Source organism: Anas acuta, chromosome 17, assembly GCF_963932015.1.
Source record: "Anas acuta chromosome 17, bAnaAcu1.1, whole genome shotgun sequence".
Taxonomy (NCBI): Eukaryota; Metazoa; Chordata; class Aves; order Anseriformes; family Anatidae; genus Anas; species Anas acuta.
In genome coordinates, this window is record NC_088995.1 from 15,070,210 (window position 1) to 15,092,328 (window position 22,119).

A 22,119-nucleotide genomic window follows, 5' to 3' on the forward strand; every position below is an offset into this window, starting at 1 on the left:
CTCCCTCCTTCTCCTTGGATTTCAACGAGCTATAGGTGTCCAGCACTTCTGAAATTCAGATCCTTGAAACCAGCTGAGTCAGAGCTCATTTGTCTGCTCAACACAGTCTGCAGCACTTGTCAAGGGTTAATGGCTAGGAAGTCACCATCAGTACACAGACCAACTTATAGATACACCTACTTTGTTCATATAGTACAAAGCTTTGACTGGACTGTCTTATAGTTGGTGGAGATCTTATCTGTTAAGCAAACTTTCTAGTGTTTCTAAGTAGGATTAATATAGGATTAAAAAAACAGCCCCTAGGCATTGTATATATTCTTAACATATCTGTGCTTCTAAACTATCTTTAATTAATGAAATATCCCCAAATTACTTATTAATATGGATCTGTGGATTTTGTAAACTCCAGACATTTTGCATGAATTAAAGAACAATCTAATGAAGTTTTAATGAATACAAAGTCACAGTTAATGTAAAATTTATATATAGTATGCCAGAGGGGAAAGGAATTTAAAAGTACTTTTAATCATAGATTATTGACAGCTGGATAGCTCATTTTTTATACTTTTCTAATGGCTGCTTAGTATTTATATTATCACATTTATCATGCTAGCATGTTATATTGTCCAACTTGGTACAGTTCAAAAAGTCAAATGGAAGCCAGCTCATTTAAAGTCTTATTTGCTAATGAGGCATTTCTGTACCCTGCAGTGAATGCAGAGCTGGTGTCCATGATGACTGCATTCTTTTGACTGCCACAGACTGTCTGAGAGGGGCAGCTGCACTCTTACTGAATTAGCAGCAATACTTGACATATTCTGCCACAGCCGTCAGCTTACTGGAGCTAGGTAGCTGAGATCTATCACTAGGCGGAGGAAACATACAATTAACTTTTACTAGTTGCAGCTAAACATGACCACCACAAACTCCTTGATTTTGCTCTAAGCAGTGGCTGAGTGTGCACCTTTCCACAGACCTATACCGTTAGCAGCTAACACATCGCAACCTACAATTTCTTACTGTACTGATCCAGGGCAGTGTTTCAGCACACTTTCTTCCACCCCTGTTTACTTGCGACCTTTTAAATGAGCCAACCATGCAAACAACTGGCACCAATGTTTTACTTCTCCTGGGCTCTGCATTAGAAAAAACAGTAAAAAATAGGGTAAAACTTTCAGAGAACAATTTTAGAGTGGGGTGGAGTTTGCATAAAACCATTAAAATCAAATTAAGCTAAAAATGGTTCCATGACAACTGGTCTAAAGGAAAATAAAATTGAGACAACTGAGTGGAAGTGGAAATAAATATATATTAAAAAGAATCAATTTATTTTGATTAACTCTGTAACTGTTGAATGCATTCAACACAATTGTAAGGACATCCATTATTTTAATGCATTAAATACTTAACCCACAAAGTTCAAATAGTGCAGGAGAAAACTGAATGCCAGAGGTTTGATACAACTACTGCAATCACATTTTCTTTATGAAAAAACAATGCTTTAGTGCTTCCATTGTACTGTTCATTACAGTATTTTTCCCTTTATGAACTGGAAGGATACAGAGCTAGAAAACGCTTTAGTCTTTCACTTTCAATATGACATTTAGTAAAAAAGTTACAAAACCATTAGCTTTTATAAGTGAACACACTGGAATTCTTCAGCTAACATAACACTGGATTGTTACTTTTTACTTTATAGCCAATAAAGAACCTCAAAACAAAAAAGCAGGATGACATCTTCGGCTACAATAACATTAAAGCCAGAGTAATTACTGTAAATTCCACAGAAATAACCTCGAGTTACACCAGAAATACAGAGGTGATTGCTCCCCCACCTTCCAAATCCCCAGAAGTCAATGAACTAATAAGTAAGAGCTTAAAACAAGAAGGTTACATCGCAAAATGAAGCAGCAATTACCTTCATGAGTACCATGAGATATTTCAAGACTGAAATTATTCTGAGTCAAGTCGAACAGGTTTAGTGCGTTATGATTTGGTTTTATAAAAACATTTAAATGCGCACTACATATAGAATATTTCTATGTTTCATAGTCAAGTAGTTAAAATTGCTGTATATTCCTTGCAGGTACCTCTGAAACACATGGACTGAAAAATAAAGATGCTGAAAATCCAGTTTAAAAAAAAAAGTGAACATCTTATGAAAGACATTTTATTATCACAACTGTAACTTCTGCTACCGGTGCTCCCATTTGATGGGCTACTGATGTAAAACTAACCAGAAAAGACGTATTTATCATATATATAAAAATCAAAACAGGCAGGTTCCTCCTTCCAGGCTGGAAAAAAACTCCAAGACATATGGCATATTTAACCAATATAAGGGAGCTAAACTTTACCCAAGCCTTTCATAATGCACTTAACGAAATATTTTATTATTTTAAAACAACCATTGGTATTAAATAGAGCTTTTTTTTTTTTTTTACATATAGTATTGTTATATACAAAACAAATACAGAACAAAGACAGATGAAAAAAAGAATACACGACTTCAAAAATTCTGAAGCTCAGGAATATTTTGGTAGAGGTCCAAAGTCTCTGGGTTTGAGAAAGCTCCCCGCTGCTCAACTTCTTTCCCCGCAATTATTTGCTTCACAGCTACTTCCACTTTCTTTCCATTTATCGTGTACTGAAAAACAAAACCAGAATTGCAAAATTACACTTTTCAGGTAGTAACTTTATGAAAAAATAAAAAGCCTCACCACCTACCCAAGAACCCAGTGATGATTTAGCACAATGTCTTCCCTTTCCTGTTGTATTTGATGCATCAGAATCTTTTCTGCATCACTTGAAAAGTGGAATTTGAAGAACAGTTGATAAGAGTAATAAATTAAAATCACCTATTTGGTAATTCTGTGAGAACCTGATGATGCTCCAGTTTAAGCCAATGGAACCAGATCAGAATTGTGGTATCAACACTAAAAATTTGTCGTTTTATGTTTTGACACATCTAGTTTTCAAATAATTTTTAATTTTTTAAGGGTGAGCTCAAAGCCCAAACCCAGTGACTGGTCTTTGGGAGACTAAAACCCATGACTTACCTTAAATGTACAGCCTTTCTCATAATAGGGTCAAATGAAACACTGAGCTTAAAATATAATTTTAGATGACCTTCTCTGCTTTTATTTGCATCAAGGTCTTAATACTACCTTCCTTTTGGTTAGTATCACTGTAAAGTTTTAGGAAACCCTGAAAAGCTGACTTTCAAACACATCCTTAGCTGTGTCTGCCTCCTCTGGGAATTAAAACCAAACTTGCTCTACTACTGCATCTGGTCCTGCTGATCAAGGAACCCAGGTTGTTCCAGGCGTCCAAAGCTGTTGAAACTCCTTTCCAGGAATCACCACTTTTCATCATTGATCTTTCAGAGCAGGCTAAACAATCGTTAATTCAATATATTCTTTCAGTGTTGCTCTTGATGCTAAAACAAACTTTTTCCTCATTAAAACTACCGAAGTCATGTGTAATCCTACCCTCTTGAATCACCTTAAGCAATCAATCTTCCTCCTCGACAATAAGCAACTTAAATTTCACAAGCATTCAGAAACCAGAACACTTAAGTGGACTGGAAGGGAACTGTCCACTTTAAAAAAAAGATTACAGACTGTTCAGCAAAGCTAAATTGTTTAATCAAACAGGTAAGCATCTTGTAGGTCACGATAAGAGTGCTTATCTCGTCAGGACAGGACTAGGAAGATTTGCACAAAGAATTTGCAATGTTCTTCAGCACCCAGAGATGCCATTAAAAACCATGCTTTGCATTACTGAAGTGATCAGCAAATCAGAGCTATGTTATTTACTTCTATCAGTATGCAGTGTCAGTATTCCATTAGGATTAGGCTGTATTTCAGGTGGAGATTCAAATACATTTCTATAAGTAGAAGAAAGAGGTTTCCATTCCAAGCAAAAACTTCAAAGAAAGATGGGAGACAGCTTTGATCACTTTACTACTGGCATATTTACCTGAAATGTAATTAACATTCACTCAATTTTAAACTCAAAGTGTGAACTAATTAATGATCCAAACAGGCTTTCCTGAGGGACAGACCATCATAAACACCTCACTGCCATCAACTTTATACTGTACATTCCAGTGATTTACGTAGTTTACAAGTTCAACACTTAATGCAGAAGCTAAATTTCAGCCTAGAAAACCTGTTCATGATTTAACAGGTGCAGGAGATTTTACATTCGTGCTAAGACAACATTTTCTATCTAATACTGTTGGACAGCAGTGGCCTGAAACAGAAGTAACTCAAGAGATCACATCCAAATGACTGTGCATTATATGGAGGCTGGCAGTCCTAAACTCTAGACCATTTCCACATAGAAACCTATACTGGCAGTAAATGCGTGTCAGAATACCAGATGGTTGGGCTGGAGCCTCGAGCCTTTCCTCTGGACTCACTCAAGTGTGTGCGCAAATGGCCTTGAGACGAGTACTTTCCGTACCCCCATCCTGCAATGAGCTGTCCATGGAGCTGCTGGGGAGGCTGTAGCATCAGAGAGGACTAGAAAAAAAGCCAAGCATCCCAAATAAGAGTTCACACTGCAAGGAAGAGTAGTGTAAAGTACTGCAGTTTGCAACTCCAGAAGACTGAGCATGCAGTACATTTAGCTATAAGACTTTCTTCTCCCTTTTGTAAGCAGAAGAATTTTATTTTAGTTATTGCTATTGGTAAGACAGTGATAGAGATACATTTAAATGGCTAAACAGATGTAAAAGTGAAATGGTTTACAAAATGATTTTATAAATTTGCTCAGTGCTCTCAGCTTTCATAAGAATGTTATTTCAAACAAGAAAACAAAAAAAATAAGCTTATGGGTAGCCTGAAAAGCTGAAGTTAAATTACCTTCTTAATATTTTCCTTTAAAAGACTTTAAGTATATATTACTGAGAAAATGCAGCACATATATTTATAAACTGAGAATGGGCATTTTTAGGTATTGTTAAAAAAACAAAAACATGCTTAGCTGAAAAGGAGATGAAATGATGTTGCTAGGCAACACAGACAAACTATTTATAAAGCTCAAATACACTTTTGAGATGCTAAAATTTCCATGCATGTGGGTTTGAAGAGCAATGACAACTGCTCCTTAATTACTATTCAAGGTGACAAAGAAAAAAAGTAGGCAGCATTTTTCATGACATACCGGAATGCCTTTGGTTTCTAGAATGAGGCTTGGAACATGCCTGGCAGAAAGCGCTACACGTATTGCATCTCGAATTCTTTTCACCAGATCCTCGCTGAACACGTGGTTTAGTGCCATCTTCAAGAAGAGTATCACCCTTTCCTCCCCATCTTTGTTGTACTGAGGGATGCAGAGGCTATCTGAAACCTCCTCAAAGGCCTCAACTGAAAAAAAAAGTTCTTTTTAGCACAGGCTTTTGTTATATTCTGGGTGCACATTTTCTCTAATTGCACCAAAAGAAATGAATCACCTGCCCTAGAGCTAAATGAGAAAAACAGACTTCCTGGATTGGTTCATCTACTAGCCCTCCCTTCAGGTACTTTGTAATCCTAACTCCTACTCAGGTGCAGGCGCTTAAGGACCAAAGATACCTACACCAGGGCAACAGTAGTCTGCTAGAACTTCTGGGATTGACAATGACTTTTACGCTAAACTGTTTTCTTTGGCTTTTCTCGCAATACCCATTGCTGCTTAGATAGAAAACTGACTGGTAACACAAGAACAAGGAGTGGCAACAGGTGCCCAAGTCCCAGACTAGCACCCGTGCACAACCAGTAACACCACCTTTCACAAGATAGACATTTGAAACAGGAAACTGTGTGCAGCTTGACATTCTCATGGGAACTGGATTTAAATACTAAGAGTTCAAACCAGTCCCTGCTAAAGCTGCTATTTATACTACAGAACCATCAAACCTGGGGAGGCAGACCCAGGTTTGTACCAGGATAAACCTTGAGCCTTTGTGCCAGTTCCAACCAGAGACTGTTCCCCAGTTTAAGTATAGAAGTGCTGAAATGGAGTATGACCCAGGGCAGCTGCCATTAACACCCACACAGCTCTTCCACAGATGAGGGAGGCTGATCCTCCAAATCTCACACAACACTAGGAAGATGTTGCTTCCAGCAAAGCACTATTTACATTCAGAAGGCTATGGCAGTGCAATTTAGCCTCCCCACCTTCCTCTTACACTTTTGGCATCAACTGCAATCCTTCTGTCCTGGTTCCTGGAATCATTCCTCAGTCAGTTATGGTAGCATAAGCTCAACCACTTATCATTAGGAATGATAAAATAAATCAATGTCAAGAGCTTGTCTTAGGCAGAAAAAAAAAGAAAGGATAGCCTCAGAGTTTAGGTACTCTCATTAACTTGCATGTAACAGTATCTGTAAGACCTTGTTATATGAAAGCAACATCTTACGAAGAACATCTCAATAAGTCATTTTCAGTCCTACAGACATTTTAGGAAGGCAACCAATTTCAGGCCTACAAGACAGACTTTTACAGTTAATGCTAATATGCTCTGTACCATTTTCCATTTGAAGAACAGTAGGCCTTATTACTTAATCTTTTCAAACACTTGTATAATGCATATATTTCAGATTTAAATCAACAAGGTCATAGATGAAAGATGTGGAAAGTTAATTTCATACCTATGTTATAGATTTCAGAACTTCCAAATCTTACTCCATTCGGATTTAATGTACCATCACTGAAAGTAACACACAAAACAAAGAAGCATTAAAATGTAATTAGAGTTTGATCAAAAGAATAAAATGATGCAATTAACCAAGTTTCTCTGAATTTCATGCAGGGAATATGCAGGCAGCCACCTCAGAAACAGAATTTTAAAAGAATTAAGTTTTGTAAAAAAGGCCTTTTGCTCATTAGAATGAAATTTCAGAGAACCTTCAGAGAACCTCAGCATTATTCATTTACCTTTCCTCCTCCTTCTTCTTTCCAGCAGCCCAAATGAGGTCCAGTTATTTCTCATTTTAGCTTAGAAATATACGTATTTACCATCAACAAGAAAACAGATCAAAAGTCTTTCTAGTCTGCATTTTATTGCAATTGTGTGCCATTAGTTACCAGTATTTTATAGCTGGAACTTGCATTTCATATATAGCAGCCTCATACCTTATATCTGTTGTGTAGGTCTGTTTGTGGCAATGCCAAAAAACTTCAAGTCATTCAATTTAGTTTTGAACAGCAGCTTGTAAATGCAAACAGAAAATTTAGCCACATTTGTGACCTTGAATTTTTCTACGATCTCTAAGACAAGCACAACTTTATACCTGATTTTTTGTAATAAAGCTGCACTATAAAGCAAGTCAATAGCAAAGCCAAGAACAGAAAAACAGTTTTCCTGATTCTCCACTCGAATGTGCTGTGCTCCCAAACCAACCAAATGCTGATCCATTACTATAAATCATGGAAAACTAAACCAAGTCAAATATCATCTTCATTTGCTTATACACAATGTGGCAGCACTTAGAAATGCTCTCCCTTCCCTCTAATACAGCTGCTTTGATTAATTCAAGGACTCAGATCTGTAACACGGAATTTAACAATCCAAACTCTAAACAGGCATGATAGACAATTGTGTACATTATGCTCCAAGGTAAAGTTCCCAATTCTTAAAGCTTGTTTATTCAGAACATTTTATCCAAAAAACTGTACCTGCGACCAAGCATCACAATTCCTCCTGTTTTGGGATTAATTTTGCAGTAATCCCCATGGGCCCAAACACCTATTTGAGAATGACAAAGGTTAAGCAGCTGGTTTCTCATCCTTCTACTCACAAAAGACATTGGTGTAACAGGCATACCATCCATTTTTCTATCTGTTTTACAGCAAGAATCCTAACACATCATACGTATTTTGAGAGCTACCCACAGCAAATGTAGCAGTACTGAACTGTGCAAACAATCCATATTACATTTATTACGACAAGCTCGCTCACACAAGGGTAGCTCACACGTTACGATCAGACCCTAGGTTACTTTATGATTGCTTATTTGCAGGCTATTTAGCATCCTTGAGAAAACTGATGAAATTCTGCCCTGAACGCCACATTTTGAGGAAACAAAATCTTTCACAAAGCTAATGATACTCCTACCAGTCTTTCTTGACCCACTTCTTTCACAATGCATGATTCTACACAAGCAGCTCTCTGGGTTTGCACAATACGTCTCAGCAGTTCGCTAAGGAGCTTCTCTGTGCTTAATGCTCTTGATTATGTAATATCAGATTTGGCTCTTCAGAGTTGGAATAACTTCTGTAATATTTTTAAGATTGAGACCACGACCATTGCCACACACGCAAATGCAAAACATTTTTTTTTTTTTTTTACAGAAAAACAAAACCTTGATAACACATGCATGTACACATAACACTATTTTCTCTTGTACCTGTTACAACCTTAATCCCATTAACAAGGAAAACTAGAAGAGGATTTTCAGACAGGATTTCTGAAACAGTTACTTCAGTCCAATGACTCTGATTTTTTCCAATTAAAATAATGCTCACAAGTGAGCTTCAACATTCCTTCAGTTTTCCTGTACGATTATCTCCTGCTGCACATCCCAACTTTTCTTGCAATTCTACTCTGTATTACTGCTATTTATAGAAAAGCTATCTCCAGAAAGAAGCAGCTTGAGGTCTTGCTCCTATAAGCCCCTGTTCAGCATCCCTATACCACATAAGCAAAAACTCAGTGAGCACAGCTCAAGATGATTAGGAAGATGCTGAGGGCCAGAAGCTTTCCTTTCCTCTTACCAGAGGTGGGAGACTATGAATGCAGAATATGTATGTTGGAGGCAGCACATACTTAAGCTTCATGCTAATGAGGTAGCAGCCCAGCACTTATGCCTTAGGATTCACTCCTGCTAGGTAGAAGCAACCTGGCAGAGGTGCTATAACACTCATTAATGGCAGATTGCTCCCTGACCTATTCAGCACTTTCACTTCACACTCATGCAAAGAAGTTTATGTCTGCATTGCAGATTATCAAGCTGTTATAGCCATATATCTGCATAATGACACCAGGAGCAAAATGGGATTGGCACTTTCCAGAGATTCTTCTTAAGTGATTTGGATCCATATTCATAACAAAGCACTAAAAAACAGAGTGAGAATTATCAGATATGCCTTGGATTTCTCACCCTGGAAATCTAGATTTAGAGCTGCATCTGCCCATCACTGGGCAGGAATAAACCTGTACCTTCCTAATAGCAGCAATACAAGCTATACTCTTGGTCAGCTTAAGCAGTGTCCAACACCCTTGGTTACATACCTGGGAATTTTGAAAAATAAGCCTTCCTGTATTTGCTTCCATTCTCATCATTCCAGAAGTGTGTAGGTTGACAGGGAATAGGTTTGGTACAAACCAGCTCTCCACTTTCACCCCAAACTGGCTTCCCTGTTTACAAAAGAAAGAGGCATTGTCTGCATTTCCCTTCTGTAAAGAAGGGAGCACCAAAACAGTGGACTGTTAGACATCTGATGACTGAAAATTAAGGTTATACCTGCTGTATTTTGTAAGTGAAGTAATATTTTTGGATAATATTATCCAGATACTAGTTACCTTCATCATTCCATGCTTCTACAGCCATTCCAAGATTTCTGGCCTGAATTTCTCCTTTGTAAACCGGAATTGTAACATTCTGACCCATGAAACATGAAATTATATCTGTCCCACCTATAATAAAAGAAGTCCATTTAGATTACACATTACACTTTGTAAAAAGCTAAACTACATAAGAACTCTAGAAAAGCAGACTACTATGTTTGCCAAATGCTTCTGATCCACATTAAGCAGCACAGAATAAGAGTCAGCATTATTTAGGATGTAACATGACTTGTCGTAAAGGTTTCTTCTCTTACTTTAGATGTGCATCTCTTCACACACGTATTACCTTCACACAGAAACATTCCCTAAGGCATAACTTTTCTCCGTCCAGTAGAGGAGAAACCATTTAAGGAAATTTCCACTTATAGAAGACTGAGAAAACAAACAGGCTCTAGTTTACAGAATTAAGATATTCAAGATCACTTGAAAATGTTTTCTTGTTTGTTTTCATTAGTTTAAACTGTTCCATTCAATACTTTTTTGTTCTCATTAGCACAGTAGTTTGGAGGGAGGAGGCAAACACAAGATGAACAGTTATCTCAACTAAAAATAAGTATTATCATAGTGCTTGCTTAATTGAAATACTTATATTCCAGGACCTTAAAGACGTAGAAATCTAGGACAAGAATAATACTGATAGCTTTACTGAAAAAATAGTCTTCCACATTTGAGACCATTGATGTCTACAGTAACAATACTAGTATAGTACTCTTACTAATACCAGAGTCAGAAGTGACCGCAGTAGCAGAATACTCAGATTCTAAAATCAGACTAAACTAAGTTAAAAAGCCTTGTGAAAATTCAGCCTTTATTACAAAGCAGAATGAGGGACCTTATATATGTATGAATACAAGTTGCCTCAGCCAGCACTCCTTACAACAAACCACACAGTATGTGGGCTTGATTCTCTAATTATATAATTTACAAAAATCTGTCTGCAGTGCCGATTATGTGGCATAAAAGAATTGAAATGGGACTAATGAAAAACCTCTAAGAGAATTTCCTGCTGAACTCAGCTATTTTCAGAACACTGCATTCTGTAGGTTAATAGACTCTTTTCTTGATCTCACCCTGTTACCCCAAAGGACAGCCAGTCAAAATAAATGAACCTGCTTAAAAAAGCTAAAAACCCCAAACATCCACCGTGTCAGAAACATTCTACCTAAAAGCTCTTGCATACGAGCTTCATTATGGCATACTGAATTACACAGAGAATCTCTGCATAAAAGAGACAACTTAGTCTAACTATACCCAAGCATGAATGATCCAAGGCCTAAGCTTGCCAATGTAGCAAGCAAGCAAGAAGGAAATGCACAGGCAACAAACAATTAGCAAGACGCATATAGCATAAAAGTATCACCTGAAATGGATCCAAGGAGGACGCTATTTTTTATATGTTTGTAGACATACTCATAGCTTTGAGATTTGAGTGGTGATCCTGTAGACAATATAGTGTGGAGTGTTTGGAGATTGTGTGTTTCACCTTAAAAAGGAGGAAATCAAACTAGGTTAAGGTGGAATTTTTACAAGAGTTTGTAACCATTTGTCACTACAATCCAGAAAAATTACATAAATGATTTGTTTGTGACATGATTCAGAACCAGAACCTGAGAGAAAAGGCTCTTTACAGGTACCTTAAAGGAGGCTGTAGTGAGGTGGGGGTTGGTCTATTCTCCCACGTGCCTGGTGACCGGACGAGGGGGAATGGGCTTAAGTTGCGCCAGGGGAGTTTTAGGCTGGATGTTAGGAAGAACTTCTTTACCAAACGGGTTGTTAGACATTGGAACAGGCTGTCCAGGGAGGTGGTGGAGTCACCATCCCTGGAAGTCTTTAAAAGTCGTTTAGATGTAGAGATTAGGGATATGGTTTAGTGGGGACTGTTAGCGTTAGGTCAGAGGTTGGACTCGATGATCTTGAGGTCTCTTCCAACCTAGAAATTCTGTGATTCTGTAAAAGGAGATGCAATAGCCTTTGGAAACTTACATGGTTTAAAGTTTTTCTCTTCTAGCACAGCCAGCCACTTTGCACCCGTTCCAAGGATGGTAATCCTAGAGGGAGAAAAATTAAACGTTCTACATATTTAAAGACTTTAAGATTCTGTAATTCCCACTGTAGTAAGCAGAGGCTGAAGGCACTCTGTACATTGATGGCTCAAAAGGATGTGCCTTGCACTTTGAAAGCTTTAGGAAAGTACATTGCTTGACTAATCAAAGTTAGTGAGGTCACACGTCATTAATGTTGAGACATCATGTTTAGTATCTTTAAGACTGAGCAGACCGTTCTGTCTCCCAGTTGCATATCACCAGTCTTTATGACAATGCAGTAAGAGACAGAGCAATTACATTATGCAAGACTTTCACAACAACACTGAAGGCACAGCGTTAAATATTTCAATTAACGTAATAAATAAAATACATCTTTGGGAATCTTGTCCATTTTTCACTTTTGACAAATAGGGAACATGACACTTCTCATTTTTGTGTGAAATTATTGGAGAACTTCTCCAATACAACACAATTACAACTCAAAAGAAAGGCTGTATCCCTTCTACATTTCTAGTTTGCTGTACCCAACTCTATCAGAGGAAGCGCTAATTTGCTATTTTTACTGACCTTCGGGAAACCTTATTCCTGCTTTCTGCTAATTTGTTTTAAAGTACAGCAATAGACTTACTCAAGAACATGTGTAGAGACAAATAAGAATAAGGGATACAGGTTGAATGCACAGAACTTGGGCAATACATACATCAGTATAACTAATTTAAAAACAAAATCCTATCTTCACTTGAAGGCAAAATGAAAAGTAGAACAGCTCTTGAGATGATACCACCATTTCAGAAGTGGAATGAGGGCTATCCCACTATCACCACGGATGTCTTTCTCTGCCATTTACATGGCTGACAGTTGAGAGGCTGCTACCTTTGGGCAGGGACAGGTTACTTGCACAACTATGTCTGCATAAAACAATTTATCGAGCACCATGAGAGCACACACAACTAAACTTTTCCCTCACTTCACTTACCATGTATCACAAACACATGAACAATTTACTCTTCTGTAATACCCTACTTTCCTTCCATGCTTCAGATTATTGCTTATTTTATAGTTAGAATATGTAATGCTTCTCTGTATTTTTAAACTTTGACACTTCCTCTACAGCACATGTAGAGACTAATCTGCTATTATTTCCTTCCAAATACTAGATAACTGATGGGTGGTGACTAAACACAGTTCACTTGAATAGATCTTTCATTGAAGTCCACTTAAGTAATTCTTGCCATGAAGTACGAGATTGAATATTTTTATAGTATCATCAAAATATCTGAAGGGAAGTATGGTACATCTTCAGAGAAGCAAGGTAGTCTTAACGCCTTTTTTTTTTTTTTTTTTAACATGTAGCATATGACAGTTGGGAACAGACTGCGTTATGAAGTACCACACAGATGGCCACCACATTTAGCACCAGATTACAAAAGTGAGACATGTAGACACATTTGAATTATCTTCACTTACTTTTGGCATGTAGAAACAATGCTTAAAATAAGCTGTCTTATTCCTTGATTCTAAATTTTTGCCTGTTCTGCTGTTTGGGGGGGGGGGGGGAATGCTAGGGGAAAGAGGTGTTAAGCTATTGTTTTTTTAATGGAAACATTCCAACTAGGCGTTAATCTTCAGTTATAATAGCCAGAGACAACATGTCCATCTTTAAATTCATGGCACAAAAGACAGTGAAGTTTAAATTAATAATTACCAAAAGTCAGGAAAAAGTCTTTTGGCATCCATTTTCTAAAATTAATTCATTGGTGGTAATTACTAATTAAAAATGACACTTATTTTACCACAAAGTAACATCATTCAGATCTACGCTCCTTACATCCAGTTAGAAAAATAGGAAAAATACAAAAAGCAAAGTTTAACCACTATAGTAAAACACCACCACAGGATTTGTTTATGATACCTGTTGTTTCCCTTGGATTCGAGAGAGGGCACTGTGAGCATTGCTAGATACAAAGGACCGTGTAAAACAATTAACAAATTGCCTGACAGGGTGAATCTAATATTACAGATTAAAGAGCAAAATATGAAAATATAAGCAGCCCTGCTGAGCCTTTCCAGTCAATTTCTGTCTTTAAGTCAAAGTGCTGTATAAAAAGTCATATCTTGTGCTGACTGAAACAAAAGATTCTTTTAAGTTCTGTGCGCTGAGAAATTGCTCTTTAGATTGCTCCCAATTATTGCCTTTTGAAAAAGGCTGCTCTTGAAAACTGACTATTGAATCAAAATTCTTTGTTTGTTTGGAATCCAAATACAAATACCTGAATTAATTTTGAAACAATCAGCTCTTTTTCTCTTCTGCTCTCTCAAAGATTGTTTTTAGTGCTAAATTTTAAGTAGTTCTACTCAACATTAAGGCAAAACTGTCAGGCTACATGCTAGTTTTTGACACCTTTAATGGGGTTGTTTTTGTGGTAAACCTAACAGGATCATACCCCAGTCTGTCAATCAAGTCCCAGAGCACGTTTGGTGATGGAATTAGGGGAGATCCATCATAGAGGACCACTGAAGCTCCTGTAGCAAGTGCAGTCACTAACCAGTTCCACATCATCCAGCCAGTCTAGGAAAGAAAATACCTCCATTAGTTTCTATCTTTGTCAGCTAATCATCCACTTTCCTGGCAGCAGTATCACAGAGCCGGGAATATTGTTGTCATACAGCTGCAGAGCTACAGACAACTAGAAAATGAACAGGCAAGGCTTTTCACATAATCATTTGGCCCAAAGCATGCTCTCTGTCCTTGTTCAAGATATGCTATCTTCCCCTCCACTTTCCTCCTTGCCTGGAAGTTTTAAATTGTTAAACCAGCACAAGTTTATATTTATCTTTGCTGATTACCTCTAATCATATTATTTAAGAATCAGAAAATAAGACTGGAGTGCTGTTTATCCTCTCACCTGCCCCAAGGCTGGATTAGAACATTCCAAATGAACGTTCAACTAACTTGCCTTATAAATATCTAATGGCATAGGGATTCCAGACCTCCCTACACACATAGCTTTAAAGCACGAGTCAAGAGATAGGATAAGGTAATCATAATTCCTCTGTGGAGGTACTACAAACCAACTAGTAGTGTCAAAGTTCAGAAAGGAACTCATGAGGAAAGACATGAGCCTTCTCAAACTGTTAGAGTAATAGAGGACTGCAGAATCATTTTCTTTACCAGAACATTAGAAAAAAACATAACTGAACCCATACAAAGATCATCCAGTTTTATTCCTTTTCCTTCACTAAAACTCAGATGTTCAGATTCTTTCCTCTCTATCAAAACAGAAAAAAAAAATCCTCATCTTCAGTATGGTTAATTACATGTTGCAGGAAGGTAGAGCCTATTTTGCAGATTACATTGATGAGGCAGTTAGGTCAATGACCCTAAAGGACTGTAAAAATCAATTAATTTTCCTCACTAATTAGATTAGAAACATTTAACATAGGTTTGACCTTTCATCAGAAAGGTCCCTGCTCCATTTTTATTATCCCACATGATTATTTACTTATTTAAAAATCTGTTAAGTAGGATGACTCTTTACAAAGCAAGAATTAAAAATACATAAAAATGAAATTGCAGATTTGCAGGGAAAGCTCCCTCAGCTTTATAAGAAAAATGTACTAAAGAGTTTTTAGAAATGCCTTAATAAGCCACACTTGCCGTTGTATAGTACATAATTATGTCAGTGCTGGTCATGTTGCCATGAAGAATGTGTTCCTTCAGATGCTGTATTAGCGTACCCTGAAAAAATAATAGTAAAAAAAATATAAGTGCACGTAAATGGAAAAGAAAACTGACAGCACATTAAGTCTTCAAAAAAAAAAAAAAACCTGATGTTGTCTGTAGTTCACAGGATGGACTCCAGGATTACAGACAAGTATTTTCTTCTATCCACAACTGAAGTAACTCCCAGGCTTATCTAAATCAGCAGAAGTGATTGCATTCTCCACTTTCTCACAGAACTTCTCAGCCTCTCTCATTAGACCTCAGCAATTCCCACTGCACACCACTTGTAATTCATGGAATAAACAACTTTCTTCATTTCTAACTCTGCCCAGCTATCAGAGCTGCATAATACTCCATGAAGACTATCATTTTAACAGTATGGTTTTACCAATCAGATTTGTCAGGTAAATAGCAGGAAGATTCCATGTCCATGAAGACTATCATTTTAACAGTATGGTTTTACCAATCAGATTTGTCAGGTAAATAGCAGGAAGATTCCATGTTCGGTATATCTGGTCAGCTTTGAGGAATGAGGGACCTACAGCTACTATGAGCTGCAGCAGCTATCATACATTATTTATGCAAATCACCTTACCTATTAACGCTCAGGAAACAAGAGACTTAACTACACATATCTCCTGTAAATAGTGAAGTGACTAGAAACATAGAAAATCTCATTGCTCACAGCATCAATATTCACAGAACTGTAGTAAAATATATCTCCTTTTCACTTTTGTTGGAAACGCAGCTGAAGTGTTTTTCTAATCATCATTAAAGTGTAATTTGTTAGGATAAATAAGTTTACAAACTACTTCTAAGTCACTTCACTGCAGTGACACAATGTGGTTGATTTTAAAATAGTGCTTTTTGTGTTTATGTAATGAGTTATAGTGGAACTGTTAAGAGCCTCATAAACATGCAATAAGATTTATGCAGAAAGAAAATACATTACAGGTAAATATTTGAAATGAAAAAGTCATAAAAACAGCACACATTTTGGGAGAAAAGGGAGAAAACATTAAATAAAAGAGTAAATCTGATTTTCTTATAGGAACCATGTCTTAATTCACCTGCCAGTGTTTGAATACAGTGAGCTGTCACAATGCTGCCATCTAGCTATACACTATTATTACCTACATTTAAAAATTTTACATTCAGGATTTACAAATGCTATGACTAACTCGTTAGCTTTGCCAGAAGAATTGCAGGTGTTAACTTAATTATTCCATGTATAAAAGCAAGCACCTTGCCTCTGAAATAACCACACAAAGTAGTAAAAGTAAAATTCAATTAAAATTTTAAAGAAAAGCTTTCCTTTAAATAACCATTTAGTTATTACTTTTCCACAGTTTCCAAAACAGTTTTCTTTAACAATAACTTTACGCAAAGACCATTAAATATTTCCCCCTAAAGCCCTGGTAACCCTCAGTCTGTAAAAACAGATAAATCACAGAATCGAAGGGGTTGGAAGGGACCTCGAAAGATCATCGGGTCCAAGCCCCCTGCCAAAGCAGGTTCCTTAGAGCAGGCTGCCCGCGTAGGCGTCCAGACAGGCCTTAAATATTTCCAGAGAAGGAGACTCCACAACATCCCTGGGCTGCCTGTTCCAGTGCTCCGTCACCCTCACCATGAAGAAATTCTTTCGCGTGTTGGTGTGGAACTGCCTGTGCTCTATCTTGTGGCCATTACTCCTTGTCCTGTCCCTGCAAACCACTGAAAAGAGGTTGGCCAAATCCCTCTGTCTCCCACACCTCAGGTATTTATACACATTGATGAGATCCCCTCTCAGTCTTCTTTTCTCCAGGCTGAACAGCCCCAGGTCTCTCAGCCTTTCCTCATAGGGAAGATGCTCCAGGCCCCGTATCATCTTTGTGGCCCTCCACTGGACTATTTCCAGGAGATCTGTCTTTCTTGTACCAGGTAGCCCAGAACAGGACACAGTACTCCAGGTGAGGCCTGACCAGGGCAGAGTAGAGGGGGAGGATCACCTCCCTTGACCTGCTGGCCACGCTCCTTTTAATGCACGCCAGGATCCCATTGGCCCTCTTGGCCACGAGGGCACACTGCTGGCTCATGGTCAACCTGTCGTCCACCAGGACCCCCAGGTCCTTCTCCTCAGAGCTCCTCTCCAGCAGGTCATCCCCCAGCCTGTACTGATACATGCGGTCATTCCTTCCCAGGTGCAGGACTCTACACTTGCTCTTATTAAACCTCATTTGGTTTCTTCCTACCCATCTCTCCAGCCTGTCCAGGTCTCACTGAATGGCAGCACAGCCTTCTGGCATGTCAGCCACTCCTCCCAGCTTTATGGCATCAGCGTACTTGCTGAGGGCAGACACTATTCCATCGTCAAGGTCATCAATGAAGATGTTGAACAAGACCAGACCCAGCACCGACCCCTGGGGAACACCACTAGTCACAGGTCTCCAGCCAGACTCTGCATCACCAATCACCACCCTCTGAGCTCAGCCAGTCAGCCAGTTCTCAACCTACCTTACTGCCCACTCCTCTATCCCACACTTTATCAGCTTTGCTATCAGGATGTCATGGGAGACAGTATCGAAAGCCTTGCTATAGTCAAGGTAGATGACATCCACTGCTCTCCCCCCCATCTACCCAGCTGGTGATGCCATCATAGAAGGCAATGAGGTCAGTCGAGCATGACTTCCCCTTGGTCAATCCATGCTGACTACTCCTCATAACCTTCTTCTCTTACAGTTGCTTGGAGATGGCATCCAGAAAAAGCTGTTCCAACACCTTTCCAGGGACAGAGGTGAGACTGACTGGCCTGTAGTTTCCTGGATCCTCCTTCTTGCCCTTCTTGAAGACCGGAGTGACACTGGCTATCCTCCAATCTTCACGCACCTCTCCTGTTCTCCAGGATCTTTCAAAGATGATAGAGAGCAGTTCAGCAATCACATCTGCCAACTCCCTTAGCACACATGAATGCATCCCATGGGGACCCATGGATTTGTATGCGTTGAGCCCACTCAGACGCTCCCGAATCACTCCCTTGTCAACAAGGGGGGGGAGATCTCCACTTCCCAGACTTTTTCCTCCTCCCTCCAGGGTCGAGGAGTCCTTGGGGGGAGGAGTCCTTGAAGCAACAACTGAAGTAAAGAAAGCATTCAGTATGTCCGCCTTCTCAGTGTCTCCCGTTACCAGAACACCCCCCTCGTTCAGCAAGGGACCCACATTATCCCTAGTCTTCCTTTTACTGTTTACATACTTAAAAAAAAAAAAAAATAAAAGCCCTTCTTATTATCTTTTATCTGTTTTGCAAGTCTCATCTCTAGGCGGGCTTTAACCCTCCTTGTCACGTCCCTGCATGCCCTGACAACAATTTTATACTCCTCCCAAGAGGACAGGCCCTTTTTCCACATTTCATAAACCTTCCTCTTCCTTTTGATCTTATCAATGAGCTCCTTGCTCACCCACGCAGGTTTCCTGCCCCCCTTCCCCGATTTCCTACTCTTAGGGATGCACAGATCCTGAAGTGCTGTTTAAATGTAGCCCAGCTCTCACATACACCCTTGCTTTCTAGCAACCTAGCCCATGAGATACTCCCAAGCAGGTCCCGGAAGAGGTCAAAGTTGGCTCTCTGAAAGTCCAGGGTAGCAATCCTACTTTTAACCTTACTTCTTCCACCAAGTGCCATCTTGAACTCCACCACCTCACGGTTGCTGCATCCCATGCTGCTCCCAACCTTCATATCTCTAACAAGCCCACCCCTGTTGGTAAGAATAAGGTCCAGAAGCACCCCCCACCTCATCAGCTCCTCCACCACCTGCATCAGAAAATTGTCCTCAACGCATTGTAGGAACCGTTTGGACTGTGCGTGCATGGACGAGTTGCTTACCCAACAGATGTCTGGAAAACTGAAGTCCCCCATGAGAACCACTATCCGTGACCGTGAAGCTCATACCAGCTTCTTGTAGAAAGCCTCATCGGCCTCCTCCTCCTGATCTGGTGACCTGTAGTACACCCCCACAACAGTGTCCCCCATACCAGCCCACCCCTTAATTCTTACCCACAAACTCTTCACTTGTCCATCACCCTCCACCAGGTGGAGCTGGGTACACTCTAATTGCTCCCTCACATAAAGGGCAACCCCACCCCACCCACCCTGTTTCCCCAGCCTGTCTTTCCTGAAGAGGACATAGCCCTCCACGACTGCGTTCCAGTCATGTGAGTTGTCCCACCACATCTGTGACTGCAACAAAATCGTGGCCCTGCAACCAAACACAAATCTCAAGCTCATCCTGTTTATTTCCCATGCTCCACACATTGGTATACAGGCACTTTAAGGAAGCAGCAGGCACAGTTACCACTGGAGGGATGCAAGAAGAAAAAAAATTCCAGATGGGGTATTGGGATCATTACCTTCTCTGAGGAGCCCTTGGACAATCCTATGGGACAACTCAGAGGTCTTTCCCTACTTTCCCTACTATCTTCAGTGACAGCAGTGACAATTTCACCCAGCCCTTCTTTGTCACTTTTAGCTCCCCTCCCTTCCCCCATCAAACCTAGTTTAAAAATGAATGTATTTTGGTAAAGTATATAGCTGTTTGAAAGCCTACAACCTAAGATGCTCTCTCAAGCTTATTTATAGGACTTGTTTACTTATAGGACTTGTAGGATGCTCAGAATAAATCTTCAGTGTTTAGCACTACATGGCATAATCTGGCAGCTGACAAAAACCTACTGGTCTGCTTGTCATCACTGGGCTTAGCACGCAGCAAATACAGTGATGAGCATCTGGAGCATCAAAAATCAGTAGGTGCTGCTGCCCTTGAGCCATGCTATCAGCGCATAAAGGATGAGCACCAAGAGGTTAGGTAGTTCAGAGAGCAGCAGTTCCTGGCTGCTGGTCCTGGTCCAAGTCCCAAATCACCACTGTTCTTTCTGCAGCATCCAGAAATATTCAGGCCTGAAGAATCCTCAGCAATTTGCCTACAGTTACACAAGAGCTCTGTAGCAGTGCAGCTACAAAGGGGATGTCGTTGTGGGAGTCTATTACAGACCGCCTGGCCAGAACAATAGCGCTGATAAATTATTCTTTACAGAACTAAGAGAGGCCTCGAGATTAACTCCCCTTGTCCTTATGGGGGACTTCAACTTGCCAGACGGTAACTGGGAGTGCCACACGGCTGACACGAGCAAGTCCAGGAGGTTCATGAAGCACCTAGATGATAACTTCTTGGTGCAGGTGCTAACGGAGCCAACTAGGAAAGGTGCCCTCCTAGACCTGTTGCTAGAAAACAGAGAGGGTCTGGTGGGAGATGTGGTGATTGGTGGCCGCCTCGGTCATAGTGACCATGAAGTGGTTGAGTTCAAAATTTACGGTGACAGAAGGAAAAGTGCCACCAAAACCTCATCCCTAGATATGGGGAAAGCGGATTTCAGGCTGCTCAGGGAACTAGTCAGCAAGGTCCCCTGGGAAGCTGCTCTTGAAGGCCTTGATGTCCACCAGTGCTGGTCATTCTTTAAGCGATGCCTCCTAGAAGCACAAGATCAGGCAATTCCTAAATATCGCAAGTCAGGCAGGTGGGGCAGGAGGCCGGCGTGGCTGACCAGGAACATTCTTATGGAGATTAGGCGGAAACAGAGTGTTTTGCTACTGGAAGGAGGGCCAGGTGACATGGAAAGAATACAGGGATGCTGTTCGTGTTTGTAGGGAGAAAATCCGTGTGGCTAAAGCACACCTAGAGTTGAAGCTGGCTGTGTCTGTGAGAGAAAATAAAAAGGGTTTTTTAGATATGTGAATGGAAAAAGGAGAACTAAAGAATACATAGGGCCGCTCCTTGATAGGGAAGGTCTCCTCACAGACAATGACATAGGCAAAGCAGAGACGCTTAACGCCTTCTTTGCCTCTGTCTTCAATGCCGACGATGGGCTTCGGGACCCAGGGTGCCCTGAGCTGGAGGACCGGGACGGTGGGGATGACAAACTCCCAACCGACCCTGAACGTGTGCGGGATCTGCTACTCCACCTGGATCCCTACAAGTCCATGGGTCCGGATGGGATTCATCCCCGGGTGCTGAAAGAGCTGGCGGACGTCATCGCGGAACCTCTCTCAATTATTTTTCAACGATCCTGGGAGTCTGGAGAGGTCCCGGTAGACTGGAAGCTGGCAAATGTTGTGCCGATTTTCAAGAAGGGTCAGAAAGAAGACCCTAGCAATTACAGGCCTGTCAGTCTCACGTCAGTGCCTGGTAAAATCATGGAGAAGATGGTTCTTGAACTTATTGAGGCGCACCTGGGGGACAAAGCAGTCATCGGTCCCAGCCAGCATGGGTTTGTGAAGGGTAGGTCCTGCCTAACTAACCTGATTTCCTTTTACGATAAGATCACCCGTATGGTGGACCAAGGGAAACCAGCTGATGTGATTTTTTTGGACTTCAGCAAGGCTTTTGACACGGTTTCCCATAGGATCCTACTGGACAAAATGTCCACCATACAGCTAAATAAAAACATCATACGATGGGTGAGCAATTGGCTAATGGGCAGGGCCCAAAGGGTTATGGTGAATGGGGCTGCGTCAGGCTGGCAGGCGGTCACCAGTGGGGTCCCTCAAGGCTCCATTTTAGGGCCGGTACTTTTCAATATTTTTATAAACGATCTGGATGTAGGAATAGAAGGTATTTTGAGCAAGTTTGCTGATGACACCAAACTTGGAGGAGTTGTGGACTCGAATGAGGGTGGAAAGGCCTTGCAGAGGGATCTGGATA

General features: G+C 40.2%; 1 protein-coding gene across 2 annotated transcripts in view; it reads right to left on the reverse strand.

The window, feature by feature from the left end:
- Positions 1-1,307: 1,307 nt before the first annotated feature.
- The window catches only part of AACS (acetoacetyl-CoA synthetase), a 45,948-nt gene continuing 25,136 nt past the window's right edge, over positions 1,308-22,119 (reverse strand). Inside the window, exons 9-18 of one of the 2 annotated variants that reach the window (XM_068701257.1) lie at positions 15,323-15,403; positions 14,109-14,233; positions 11,603-11,667; positions 10,980-11,102; positions 9,575-9,688; positions 9,284-9,409; positions 7,669-7,738; positions 6,642-6,700; positions 5,173-5,375; positions 1,308-2,647 (exon numbers count right to left, since the gene is read on the reverse strand). In XM_068701257.1, coding sequence (XP_068557358.1) covers positions 2,510-2,647; positions 5,173-5,375; positions 6,642-6,700; positions 7,669-7,738; positions 9,284-9,409; positions 9,575-9,688; positions 10,980-11,102; positions 11,603-11,667; positions 14,109-14,233; positions 15,323-15,403 — 1,104 coding nt within the window. In that variant the 3' untranslated portion in view covers positions 1,308-2,509. The remainder of the gene's footprint in view (positions 2,648-5,172; positions 5,376-6,641; positions 6,701-7,668; positions 7,739-9,283; positions 9,410-9,574; positions 9,689-10,979; positions 11,103-11,602; positions 11,668-14,108; positions 14,234-15,322; positions 15,404-22,119) is intronic. The other variant, XM_068701258.1, reaches the window with a different exon arrangement.